This window comes from Larus michahellis, chromosome 1 (genome assembly GCF_964199755.1).
Source record: "Larus michahellis chromosome 1, bLarMic1.1, whole genome shotgun sequence".
Taxonomy (NCBI): Eukaryota; Metazoa; Chordata; class Aves; order Charadriiformes; family Laridae; genus Larus; species Larus michahellis.
The window spans coordinates 139,434,289-139,447,337 of record NC_133896.1 but is presented as its reverse complement, the minus strand read 5'-3'; the positions used below and the strand labels follow the sequence as shown (position 1 = coordinate 139,447,337).

General features: G+C 40.9%; 1 protein-coding gene across 3 annotated transcripts; it reads right to left on the bottom strand.

The window, feature by feature from the left end:
- Positions 1 to 15: 15 nt before the first annotated feature.
- Positions 16 to 9,626, bottom strand: PIGA (phosphatidylinositol glycan anchor biosynthesis class A). Of its 3 annotated transcripts, none has more exons than XM_074605928.1 (6): positions 9,560 to 9,626; positions 8,596 to 9,260; positions 7,767 to 7,899; positions 6,477 to 6,609; positions 4,865 to 5,071; positions 16 to 3,227 (listed from the first exon to the last, which is right to left on the bottom strand). In XM_074605928.1, exons 2-6 carry the CDS (start codon positions 9,245 to 9,247, stop codon positions 2,964 to 2,966), a joined length of 1,389 nt encoding a protein of 462 aa, XP_074462029.1. In that variant the 5' UTR covers positions 9,248 to 9,260; positions 9,560 to 9,626; the 3' UTR covers positions 16 to 2,963. The 3 variants fall into 3 exon arrangements, with proteins under 3 accessions (XP_074462029.1, XP_074462035.1, XP_074462021.1); XM_074605934.1 differs by having other exon boundaries at positions 8,596 to 9,028; positions 9,560 to 9,586; XM_074605920.1 differs by lacking the exon at positions 9,560 to 9,626 and having other exon boundaries at positions 8,596 to 9,545.
- Positions 9,627 to 13,049: the final 3,423 nt, after the last annotated feature.

The following is a 13,049-nucleotide window of genomic DNA, read 5'->3' as shown; positions in this document are numbered from 1 at the left end:
TGGCGAAGAGAAATATCAAAAGGGGGGAAAGTAAGTTTATTTTAAAAAGATGCAGAAAAACTCGAGCACAAAAATAAGGACATTACAGTGTATTTACCTTCTTACAGATCTATCCACATCCCCTAAATACAATCTGAAAGACGAGTCTTACATTCATACTTTATTCGATACTTGTTCTGGTTTAACACTCAACTTTCAATCATCAACATACTGTCTATACCTTAATTCACAGTGTCTGCATATAATGTATTGGAAACACAATTTCTCCTTGGGCCCGTGGGATGGAATTTCATTGCAGATCAATGGTCCCTTCTATGAAAGGGGGTGACCTTCTATTTAGAAGGTTTTTGGGCGTTCCCTCCTCCTCCGCACACTCCTCCTTGCTCTACTCAAGGCATTACTCAATATCACTCTCTACTGGGTAACATGTCCCTAGTATTTCACAATGATCAGATGTTACCTACAAGCACAACTGAAACATTTTAGATTTTTTTTTTAATAGTTATTTTATTAATTTCTAAATACATATTCCTAAAATACACTCATTGCCTCTGCTTGTTTTTTTAATTATCATGATTATTTTATTTAAACTTTTCCATTTCACCCACGGTTGCTTTTTAAAGCAGTGAACGATTCGGTGACATCACCCCTTACTCCACTGCACGAGGCAGGTAAGTGAATCAGTGCTGCAGAGAGTTACGCGCAATACAAGTTGCATTCCTCGAGAAACAGCATATTTGCACTTAAACCACTTATGGATTAAATTTTTGTGGCAGCTTGAACAGAATGTTTTTAATCGTCATCTTTCTCATAAGAAGCCCAACCACCAGTGATGGGAAGCAGAGGCATGGAGTGTATTTCTATACTTTCTAATTGCACGTTCCCCCCTACTAATGAAAAATACCCATTCCTTATGGAAAAGTAAATAAAATTTTAGATAAACTGTAAACTTGTCTTGTAAAATTATAACAAAGTTTAATTATGTTATTCATAAGTACACAATGTTCCACAAAAGAAGAGAAAGAAGTATTTTGAATAGTTTCTCACAATCCTGTTGAAAATTTGATCTGTGTTTGTAGACATTGGAAGAAACCAAAAAGAAATAAACCAGAATCAACCAAATACTATTAAAAATATACATATATATATATATAAATAACATTTCCCTGGAATGATAATCAGTATTTTTAAAAAGTTGTAACAAATTTGAATGTTATTTAAAAAAAAATAAAATTAACTTTGAAAAGTAAAATGTTACTGTAATTCCACCCACTTATCCATCATCTGTGTGGCACCATTTTAGCTGACCTCCACTTTTAATGTAGTTTGAAAAATTCAAATTGTAATACAATGCATATTTTATGTTACATATCAAAAGCTAAAAATTCTAGTAAAAGAAAATAGACTTTGTATATGGCATTTATTTCAGATTACGTTTCTGTGTGTCATGAAAATATGTTCAATGAAATTATAAAATGCCATTGTTAGGGAAACTACATATCTACACAACCAAGATGATGTTGACAGAAATTGTCTTTTAAATACTGCCTTTCAAGGGTTTGAAAACAGTATTTTCATATTGCACAGTTTTAATATTAATACAGTATCCAACACTATATAATACTCAGAGTCATAACATCATAAGATTTTTAGTCTTCAGTGATGCTTGAAAAAGAAATTAACCCAGTGCATTAGGCAGGGGGGACTGTTAGAGGTGGATGACATAAATGAGAGAAATGCCTCCACTCCCACATCCGTATGTTGTGCCGCCTGTTGTCTCAGGTATGCATTACCTAGGACTGCTAAAAGAAAGCAAGGAGACACTTTTTTTTTTTTTTCCTTCTCCATGAAAGGCATACCCATTGTTTATTTTCCATTTAAGGTATACCTTCCCAAGATTTCATTTGCAGAACCTGTCTGACAGTGGTCTAGGTAAAATCACACACGCTAAACACTGTCCCTCCCAGAGATGGACATAGATGCCATTTTGGTCATAAGGGGAAGGAAAAAGGAAAAAAAAAAGAAAAAGAAGAGGGTGGGTGGGGAGGGGGGAAGAGAGAGAAAGAAAAAGAGAGCGAGTGAGCACAATGGTGCTTGTTAAGCCCTTCACAGATTTCTCTCCCTCACACGCACGCATACACACAGGTGTTACTCCACACTTTGGCATAGTCTGCTGGAGGAGTTTTCAGGCCTGAGCTGTTTCTGAAGGCTATATTATCTCTAAATAATATAATTTCTTCACCTATGTACTTTAAAAAAAACACCATAAGCTTTACATCACTTCCACACATGTAAGTGAACAGGACAAATTTAGCACCTCTGAAAATATCAAAAATTCATTATGGAGTTTTGATTTAGCAACAGGATGATCCAATTTTGACTATGGAAGAACTTCAAAATAATACGGCTGTACAGGCAAAACACTCACTGGGACTCAACTGCTAGAACTAAGTTTCTGAAGTTTCCATGTTAATGGACTTCATGACTAATTTCAAGTGCCATTTTCATCTTAGGAGAGAAAAGGCGTGTTTTCCTGTGTTTTTAATTAAATATTTTTAAATAGGTCTCAAAATAAAAATCACAGTAAATTATCAGGAATTAGTTGGGACTAGTGTAAGCTAATATTTTTTGTGGTTTGCTTTCCCAAATACCACTTAAGTTCACAGTCACTTTCTGTAATATTCAAGTTGTTGAGAAAAATGTTTGATTTTTGTCTCCAAGGCTTTTGACACATATAAAACACCATGTTCTCCTCCCAGCTTTAAGTGCAAAAGAGATGCCCGTAAATTTTCATGAATCCAAAACTAAATTAAAACATCATCCTAAATTGAGGTAGCACATTTAACCAAGTTTCTTTCCAAGAACTTTAGAAAGAAACTGAAGAATTTTATGAGCAATGTCTCTATCAGCAAGCATTAAAACCTTTTATGACTGATGCGTTCTTTTCTCTCCATTTGAGCATTTTAGGAGCTTGGGAGTTCTTCTTTAACTCTTCCTTTTTTCCCAAAAAAATACTGTTTAGTCCATGCACTTTTAGGTCCTGTAGCATCTATTGCAACATCGATAATGGAATCTGGAGTCATCCACCTCAGAAACGCCAGGAAAAGGAAGTTCAAAACAGCAAAAAGAGCAAAAATACACCCAGTCACTGGGCCACAGTGAGACATTAGTCTGTCAAGTCGCTCATCCATCGGTAAAACCACTTCGTCTGCAACCCTGTCATACACCTAAATGGAGAAGAGACAGAAAGTAAGAAACAACATCGTTTTAAGATCTACCTCAAAAAATCAGGCAGTACTTTGTTGTCAGCGTGCAAAATAAATTATCTATTCCTAACTACTAGAAAGGATGAATATTACCCCAAAAAATGAGTACTGTTTTGGACATTTAATTAATTTATTTAAGGAGAGAAAGGAAAATAAAAGTTTTGGTTTTCTGACAGACCTCAAGAGTATTTCATTGAATAAGAAGGCTGCATAATTTGTCTCTCATGTAATATTATATAGTGAGGGTTGGGTTTTTTTAATTAATTGAACGGTTTCTGATCTCCTATTCACACCAGTCATAGGAAGAGAGTCTGAACATGCAATTACTAGACTTTCAACACAAAGATGGATGAACTCATAGATGAGTTGGCAATCGTCCAAATCTCAGTCCTTGAACAATCAAGCAAATCATAATAGGATACTGATTTTTATTTCAAGAAACATTAGTAATTCTTAGTAAAACTCTTAAGACTCAATGAATGTGAAAATACATGCTACTAGTGACTTAATATGCATACTAACCACAACCACTAAAAACAAAATAAATAAATAAATATAGTCCTGTGTTTCATAGAACAGAAACATAAATACCCACTACACACAACTCAAAAAAGGCTTAAAGGATACAAAGATTTTTCTTTGAGAATATTACAGACTTCATCCTATGGGTATCTTAACAATGAGCTAACAAACAACTGTCTTTTGTACAACGTAAGTTCCATGCATACTTCTTCCAGTTATACTAACATTTTCCTTCACATAAGTTTTCTTATAAAGGAAACTGAAATCTAGACTAACTTCTATAAAAACTTTGCAATTGAAATATTGCTTGCAGTTACAAAATCATAAAATGAATTGTACTGACAGTACTTGAAAATGATGAAATAAACTGGTTGTACATGATACTTCAAGGAGACTTATAAGAGATATATATCTGAGTACACAACAATGTATTTAAAAGGCATGTGATTCAGCTACTCTCTTGCCTAAAACATAGGGGCTGAAGTCAGACGAGACAGATCTCCACAGGCATTTATAATACCATTGCAATTAACATTCTTCACTAACAGCAGAGTTTTTATGCAGAAGCACACTTATAATTCTGAAATATGATTTCAGAAGTGTGATAATTTATTTTCATTACATCCATAGCTTAAGTAATTTCAGCTACATTCAGCCTACTGTCTGGCTCTCATAATTTTAAACCACTTGTTAGCATGTGGCAGACAAAACTTTGTCATGAACTCTCTTTTCCTCCGTCTTCCACAGAATGTTCTCCAGTTAATGCGAAGACTGGAAAAAATATATGAGTAGAAATGTAACTAAAGATCTAGGCTGTTCTTCATAATCTTTATCAGCAGTTATGGCAGAGGAAAAAACGCATAGAAAAAAAGACATATCTAGGGACGTACTGCGTTAAAGAAAAAAAAAAGAAAAGAGTATTTTCTGAACCTTTTTAAGCCACATATTTTTGACAGGAAACAGACTGAAAAATTACACAGAAAGATTACATAGAGAACGTACATAGTAATGTTTCAAAGAAGTAGCTGTTTAAGAAATGTACTTTCAGAGGATTTAAAAGAAGTGGTTATACATACTTTCTCAGTCCTCTCTGCTACATTCCTCCATGTATAAAATGTCTTTACTTTATTATGAACAGCTTCTGGAGATGGTAGTGTTCCTGATCTGAGCTGGGCAATAGCTTTTTCTAATCCATCACACAAAGATTTCACAGAGGGTTCACATAAAATAATGAGATTTTCTGGAAGCACCTCAGGAATCCCGCCGACTCTTGTACTCACCACCTTTGAAAGAAACAAAGAAATAGCACATATGCTGCATAACAAAATTGAGTGATGACATTGCTATTACACTGTTTAGATGCAGCACTTCAGAAGAATAGGGAAAAAAAAATACAATGAGCGGTTGCCATGAAGGCAAAGACCAGCATCACACTTTGGGAATTTTACCTGTGTGCAAACGAAGGGTCTAAGCCCTAGAAAAGATCTAGCATAGCAGATTACCTTTAAGGATGTCCAGAATGTTTCTTTGGTAGTATGATAAAACAGAAGACTTGGTCTAATGAGTGGTTTGAGACTTCTTCCCTAAAGGTGTTTGTCACGGTATACAACTTAATCTGTGTAACCAGATTTTGGACTTTCTCTTCATAGCCCCTCATGAAAACTGTTACCTCTACTTGGAGAGAACAGTTTTACCACATCCGCCTTCAGTTTACGCTTTCTAGGCTACTGAACAAGAATTTCTTTAGAATTTCAATAAATTTTAATCTGAATTATTATTTTTAAAGGGAAATCAGAAACTACTAAGACCCACATTATGCAATCTTCTATAAACAGCGGGCAACAATAAGCAAACCGCAGAACTTCCTCACCTCCAGAGACGAAAACAAATGACAGGGGAATAATTACCACTACTAGGTAGGAACTACTGTCAAAGGCCATTGGAGTAAAAAAAAAAAAAAAACCCTGATCTTCGCACTTTCTATACTTCTTGTATTCTAGATACTCTTATTAATCAGTCTTTTAAAGTTTCTTTATATTTTAATGTGAGGATTTAAGTTCTTTATGGCTGTTGATTTAACTTTTTTTGAGTTGTCAATCTGAGTTGTAAATTAGCCAGAAAGGGCTTTTACTGTTTTCTCTCTCTCCAACTCTTATCTCGAATCTTTACACAGTAAGGCAAATACATCCTCAATTAATACAAAAAAAAAAATCCGAATGTCAGTTCTTGGTGCAGGAAGAAAACAGTTCTTATACAATGGTTTAGTCTGGTAATTCAATATGCCTGACTGACCAGTCCCCCATGCTCATGAGCAATTTTTCTGCAGCTCCTCTTGAAGTAATGTCAAAGTAAACCTTCATGAACATCAACTATCCCGAAACTCTGTAAAGGAGTACATACAAAACAGTATTTTGGAGAGGCAGTCTGGTTAGTTCAGGAAATTGAGAGTTAGCAGATCTACATGTTATTCCCAAGTCTGCACAAGTTTCTTCTGTGAGCTTAAGCAATTTCGGTTAACCCTTCTGTTTCAGCTTCCAGGTGATAAACGGGGATATTTTCACACCCTTGTGAAGACAGAGCCTCAGATGAATCCAATGTAACAAGCACATATTATTTAATCATGAACTTTGTTTAAAATGGATACATGTGTTCTAGATAGTTGAGATCTTTTTAATTTATTTTTTTTACCTGTAAACCACAGCTTGCTGCTTCCACAATTGCCATACAAAAGGCCTCAGTGAGAGAAGTGTTGAGAAAAATGTGCCCCTGGACTAGAACATTTCTAACATCCTGGTGTTCCAAGGCTCCTAGGAGACGTACCCTGCATATGGGAAGGGGGAGGAAAAAAAAAAAAAAAAGGCAAAAAAAAAAGCAAAATAAACATAAACACTAGGTTTGGACTGCAATAATGCTGTATAGTGTTACACACATTATGAAAAATGTACCAATGGTTCACACTTATATAGCAAGAGAAGGAACACAGATAACTTTGTTCCGCTTTCTTAAAATTTTTCCTGCAATGAAGAAATAGAAGACTGTTTCGTATTTTCACATTAAAAGAAACTTCTGAAAATAAAGTTGAGAGGAGAAGGTGCCGTTTGTTTCAATGGCAACTGCCTTCAAAACATTGCTACTGAGCTTTCTAATTCTGCAAGAGAACATGGCTTCATGCAATTAATAGTTAAGAATTGTCATGCTTTCTTTGTTTACATGTATTTTCTGAATTTTCAGTGTGAGGTCTGATCAACCTTAAAGTCTGAGGGGGTGGGGGGGAAAGTATTTAGGATACAATGCTCAGGACCTATTATTTTGAAGAGATACTGGGAAACAGTAAAGGACAAAATAAGAATGATACTAACAGTTTTATCAAAGGAATCCCTGACTGAAGTACAGAATGACCAACAGAAAACAGAGAATAGGAAATGGAAAAATAATAACCTTGTCCTTGCCACATAAAACTGTCCTTGAACAACACAAAAACCCCAAAGAAATACAGAAATGCATATGCATCACAGAAACATTTTGGTAACACAGTAGCACCAGGGAACATATTTGTAGTACCACAAGAACACATACTAAATAAGCACTACCCTGAAGAGTTTCATACTCTTCAGATCCTCACAAGCAGCACTGACATGAACTAGCTGTTTAACACCTTATGCTGTATGGTAATATGTGATCCAGGCATCACACTTCCAGAGAGGAATATGATAAATTTATGTCTTAGACAGCTTTTCTCTGACTCAAGTGAAGGTTCATACAGGGTCTATTTCTATCAGTTAACTTGCAGGATCACAGTCCAGCTCTAAGTCTTCAGTTAGCATCTGGTCTATCTGCCTTGCCTTCAATAGTTTTCATCTTCTCCAGCCTCAAGATTTTGGGGTTTTTTTGGGGAGGGGGGCAGGCAGAAAGGGTGTTGCTGTTGTCTTCCCCACCCCTAAAGTACACTGAAAGATCATAGACATGCACAGAACAAACCTGTCATGTAGCTGGTATCTTTCCCGGACTTCCTCCAGTATGATTCGTTTTGGTCCTTCTCCTCCAACTATGAAATGTAGCTCTGGATATTTCTGACAGAGCTCAGGAATTATACCACTAAGCAAATCTATACCTAAGAGTAGAAAATTTAGGGCAAGCCATTATTGTATTTGATTTTAGAACTTATCATGATACAGCCTACCGCTATAACTCTATTCAAGAGAAGAAAAAAAAAAAAAGTCTCTTGAAGACAGCTACACTGCTGAAAACAAAATTCTGAAAAAAAAGTCAACTTTTGATCTATTAGAAGATAAATATGGAAGAAAAAATCACTTAAGATGTTGCTTGATTAAATAAAAAAAAAGTTAAAACATTTTTAACAGGATATATAGATTAGGGCCTAAATCATACCATAGAATCATAGAATGATTTGGATTGGAAGGGACCTTAGAGATCATGTAGTTCCAATCCTCCTGCCATGGGCAGGGACATCTTCCACTACACCAGGCTGCTCAAAGCCCCATGCAGCCTGGTCTTGAACGCTTCTAGGGATGGGGCATATCTCCATTTAAGTACAATATATGCCAAACCTTCCATTTTACACATTTTAATTTTCAATATTACAAAAGAAATACACCTCTGAACCCAATATGCGCAAACGGGAATGTACATTTCTTCTTGAATGCATAGACCGTCACCTTACAACTCCCGTTTAAAATCCAATCCATGCCACAGATACAGTATAAGTGGTACCTAACCAAGATCTTCCTTACCATACCCTAAAAAAAAAATAATAACCAAAATAAACTTACATTTTAGCCCCCATTACCTTTTCTGTAAACAAGTCTGCTGACAACAACAATTGTTACTGTACTGTCATCCCTCCTTGACGGGTCTGGAGTGAAGTCAGTGGGATCAACAGCGTTGGGGATGACGGAGACTATCCGAGGGTCTAATGCCGCTCGCAGCACCGTGTTTTCCTTACTTGTGTAGGAGACACAGATGATGTGGTTCGTATCACACAAGGACACCGTCAGAAGTTTGTTGGTAAGCACCGAGCTGACATCCGCAAACCCAAAGAGGGAGTGGTCCGTGAACACCGTCCGCAGCCCCATGGTCTTGGCGTGGAAGAGGGCATCATGGGCCATGGCAGAGAAGGAGCTGTGGGCATGGACGACGGTGACCCTCTCCCGCACAAAGATGTACCTGAGCAGGGGCAGGCTGTGGAAGAGCGTCGTTGCCGTGGACTGGTTGTACATTACCTTCAGGGGCAAGTAGTAGACTTTCAGCCCGTTGGTGAGGTAGCGGACGCCCTTCCGGCGGCCGTAGGCATGGGTGACCACCAGGACCTTGTGGCCCCGCTCGATGAGGCACTGCGACAGCTGGTACACGTGGCTCTCCACGCCCCCCATGTTGGGGTAGAAGAAGTCCGACACCATACAGACGCTGTGCGACCCCCCCGCCGGGACCCCGGCCGCCATCCCGGGCCCGCTCCTGCCGGGGGAACCACAAGGCGCCATCACTCGCCGCCGGCCGCCCGCGAGGACCCGCACGACTCTCACCGCCCCCGGACCCCTCACCGCCGCCGGCGGACCCGGCCATACATCCCGCCTAGGCCGCGCCGCGGCCCTCACCAGCGCCGGGAAGGCGGATGGAGGGGAGGAGGCCGCGGGCCCTTTAAGAGGACGACCGCCCCGGCAACCCGCGGCCGCCTCGAGGGACAGGGGGTGGCGGTGGCGAAGGGGGGAGGCGGGGGCTGGCGGGGGCGCGTGCGCCCGCGCGCGTGCACGTACCTGCCGGCCGCCGGCCCTCCCGGGGCCCTTCCCGGCGCCCGCCCATTTCCGGGCACGGCCGCCCGGTCACCACGGCAACCGCACGGCTTAGCACCCGCCCCCCGCCGCCGCCGCCGAGGAGCGCTCCCGCCTCCAGCCCCGTCGCAGCGCCGCGGCCCAATCGCTGCTCGGCGCCGCGTCACGCGGGGAAAGAAGCGGCCAATGGGGAGCGCCCGCGGGCCGCCGGGCGTGCAGTGGGCCGTTGGGCGCGGCGGGTCTCGCCACCGGCCTCGGCTGGGCCCTCCGGCCGTGCTACCGGGGCCCCGGGCGGCAGGGGGTCCCCTCATCTGCGACAGCGTTGGCCTTGCTTTGGTGGGAAGCCTGCCTCGGACGGTTGCTGTCAAAAAAAGTTTAAAAAAAGGCTTATACACAAAAAAAGCGTAGTCCAAAGTGATGAAAAAAGTGAGGTGCGCCCTGTAAAGGGATAGAATTGCCTTAAAACTCCAAAGGCTTCGCCCTGCCTTCAGAGGAGGGGCTCCTCTGGTTGACTCTTTGGCTCAGTTGCAGGTGGAACTCCCGAAATGATGTCTTTTGCCATAGGTGCTGGAAACTTGCTGCCTCTGAATGAAAATATAAACACCCTGATTTCTACAGACAGTCCAGGAGCTTGGACCTTGAGAAACACATCTTGTCTCAGCCCATGGCCGGGGTTTTGGAACTAGATGATCTTTAAGGTCCTTTCCAACCTCAACCATTCTATGATTGTATGATCTGTGTTGTGCGAGTTGTGCTGTGGGACTGTGGGCTGGCAGCACTTGGCTGTGGGTTTCTGGTCTTCTGGAGGAGCTTTGCAGTCAGCTGTTGGCAGCTCCAGCACCCGCCCAACTGCTGCTGGCTGCCAAGGAGGATGTTACCTCACCAGGCTAGGGTTGTTCTTGCCTTTCCTATATGTTCCCAAAATTATGTTTCGCAGCTACTTCTCCTTGCCAAGATTTCTGATAAGAATTTTGTCAGATTTGATTCTGTCATCACTCCTATGCAAATATGTGGCTTGTGAGTGACAGTACAAGCTGACCTAGGCTGCAGTGCTGGCTGGATTCCTGGTTAAGTTGAAGCTTGGAAGAAGGACCAAGGAGGAAATCAGACACTTCTTTCTGGGGACTGAAAGATGTGAAAGATGTTACTGTGCTGAACAAGAAAAACATTGCTCGTTGTTTGAATTTTTCTCATGTGTTCAGAAAGGCGAGACTGGTGTTGGCACATCTGAATTCATCATCAGGTGCTTCTCCCAACTGGCAAGAACCTGAATTTCAGGATGAGAAGCTGAGTATGAGGCCAGAAGGGGGGAGGCTTCTCACCTGCCACAGCCGGTATCTTTGCTGTGAAAGAGGAAGAACATGGGAACCAAGGTGCCATAGGAATCAGAAGAAACTGCAGCCTGGATGTAAAGCAATTGCCTTAAATTACATCTAGGGAAAAAAAACAACAACAAAGTAGTGCCAGCAGAAGGAGTAAAGCACTTGGAGGTTCTGAGCTGCAGCACCCCATGATGTGATCCCTGGTAAACGATGGTAGTGACCTCCCTCGGTGTAAGGCTGCCCTGAAGAATTGAGCTGTACTAGTCACACAGAAAAACAATGATTACGGTTTTAACTATTTGGAAAACTATATTTTTTTTTTTAGTCTACTCTTCTTCTTGTAGAGAGGTTGTAATATTTGGTATGCAAGCTTAAAAAATCCAAAGAGAAATCATAACTGGCATACAACATAGCAGCCCCTGTCTTCATCAAAAGAAGTGGGATTCAACATGTTCCATAAGCGGATGCTGACTGACCACTGTGCAAATCCAGAATACGGGCGCTGAAGTACAAAACCTTTCCACAAGACAAATCCCCTTAATCTCAGAAACCTCCTTTTATACCACAGCAGCTGTGATTCTTTGTACCTCTATATCTGAACTTTGAAGAGGAGCTGACTCTTTCTCAGCAGCAGGCCATGGACTCTGAACATCTTTCTGAAGGATGTCAGGAAAAGTATTGTGGACAAGCCTTCCTGCGTTTGGCCCAGCATGTTAGCTTTGGTGGTCTGACATACACGTTCTTCATTAAAAGTGTCTAGTTGTGCTTAATGTCATACCTGTCAGTGGTCCAATACAATTCTCTCTATATCAGCAGCCGCCTCCCCTTGTCATGCTCTAACGACTGAAAAATTTGTCTTCCAAGGAGCCTAGGAAATACCTTAATGCAAAGGAAAGGAATCTTTGCTACTGTGAAGTTGACAAAGGTACTGTTAAATTTTCTATCCATGCTGTTTCATGAGGACGGGGTACCACACACTTTGCACTGGCTGTGTTGTTGTGTTGTTTATTCATAAAATTGTTGCTGATCCTGGGCAGATCCAGTCTGTCCTGTTGTGATCTGAGGTGAAGCCATTGTGAAGGCTTCACAATGAAGGCTTCACAACATCTGAGAGATTCACATTTTCTTCCTTTCTACGTGCCTGAACTTAGTGCTCTCACTCCCTCATTTAAAGCACGTACAAGGTCAGAGTGACACTATGGGATATGTAAAGTAGAGAGTAAAGACGTTAAACCAGTGACAGCAGAGTAATTACTGCTTCCAAGTCTGGTCCTCAAATGCTCCCTAAAGTACCCTCATAAATTGAGTTAATGGAGAGAGAAGATGGAAGAGACTTAAAGGGACTCCAGTGGCTTTGTTCTGGTAGCAGATGCTGCCTCGCCTCAAGGAGACCACTTCAGTGTTCTTGAAAAGGCAGGAAAACTTTCTGCCAGGTGCTCTGTTGTATCATCTCCCTCTCGGCCTCCTCTCATGCTGAGTTTGCTACTGTGTCCCCAGCCTGGTGGATGATGTTGCTTCTATTGCATGTCTGTCTTGAGCAAAAACTTCAGTTTGGTGAAGTGGCTTTGCTGAGTGTAATAAGCTGGTGTATTAAATTAATGCATTTGTGTACACTTACTATGCCTAAAGCATGCACATTTATTATTTCAAAACATTAGTAATTGACAAAAACAGGCGATCAGTTGTTCACAAAGTAGTTCACAACAGAGCTGCGAAGCAGTGCTGCTCCAGAGCCTGATGCCATGGCGAGGGAGTCACAGCGCTCCTGGAAAAGAAATCCCATGATGTGGAATAGTGGTGTCAAGAGTGCAGAACCAAATCACAGTGAAGGACATTTTCTCTACTAGGATTCAGGAAAGCAGAAACTGTTGGAAGCCCCAAATGGAGAACATTTGTGAAAAATACTACTGCTGGATGGAGAATCGTGGCCTATAGATGCAAGCATAGAGCGAGACTGATTACTGAAACTGAGCAGGAAAGAGCAAAAGACAACCCAACACCCTGTTTGAAAAACCGCAGTGTTTTCAGTTTCTGATCCTGCTGAAATTAATTATGCTCCAAAATGAGAAGGAAAGCAATATTTGGAATCTTTGTCCTGAAGGAGAGAACAAACTGTCCTTCCATTTGGTTTGCTTTTATATGGTAAGGCTGGA

Coding starts and splice junctions, on each gene's coding strand:
- PIGA (XM_074605920.1), bottom strand. CDS start 9,286: ATGGCGCCTTGTGGTTCCCCCGGCAGGAGCGGGCCCGGGATGGCGGCC. Junction 6,610..7,766: donor AGATACCAGCTACATGACAG/GTTTGTTCTGTG, acceptor TCCCATATGCAG/GGTACGTCTCCTAGGAGCCT. Junction 3,228..4,864: donor TAGCAGAGAGGACTGAGAAA/GTATGTATAACC, acceptor TTCTCCATTTAG/GTGTATGACAGGGTTGCAGA.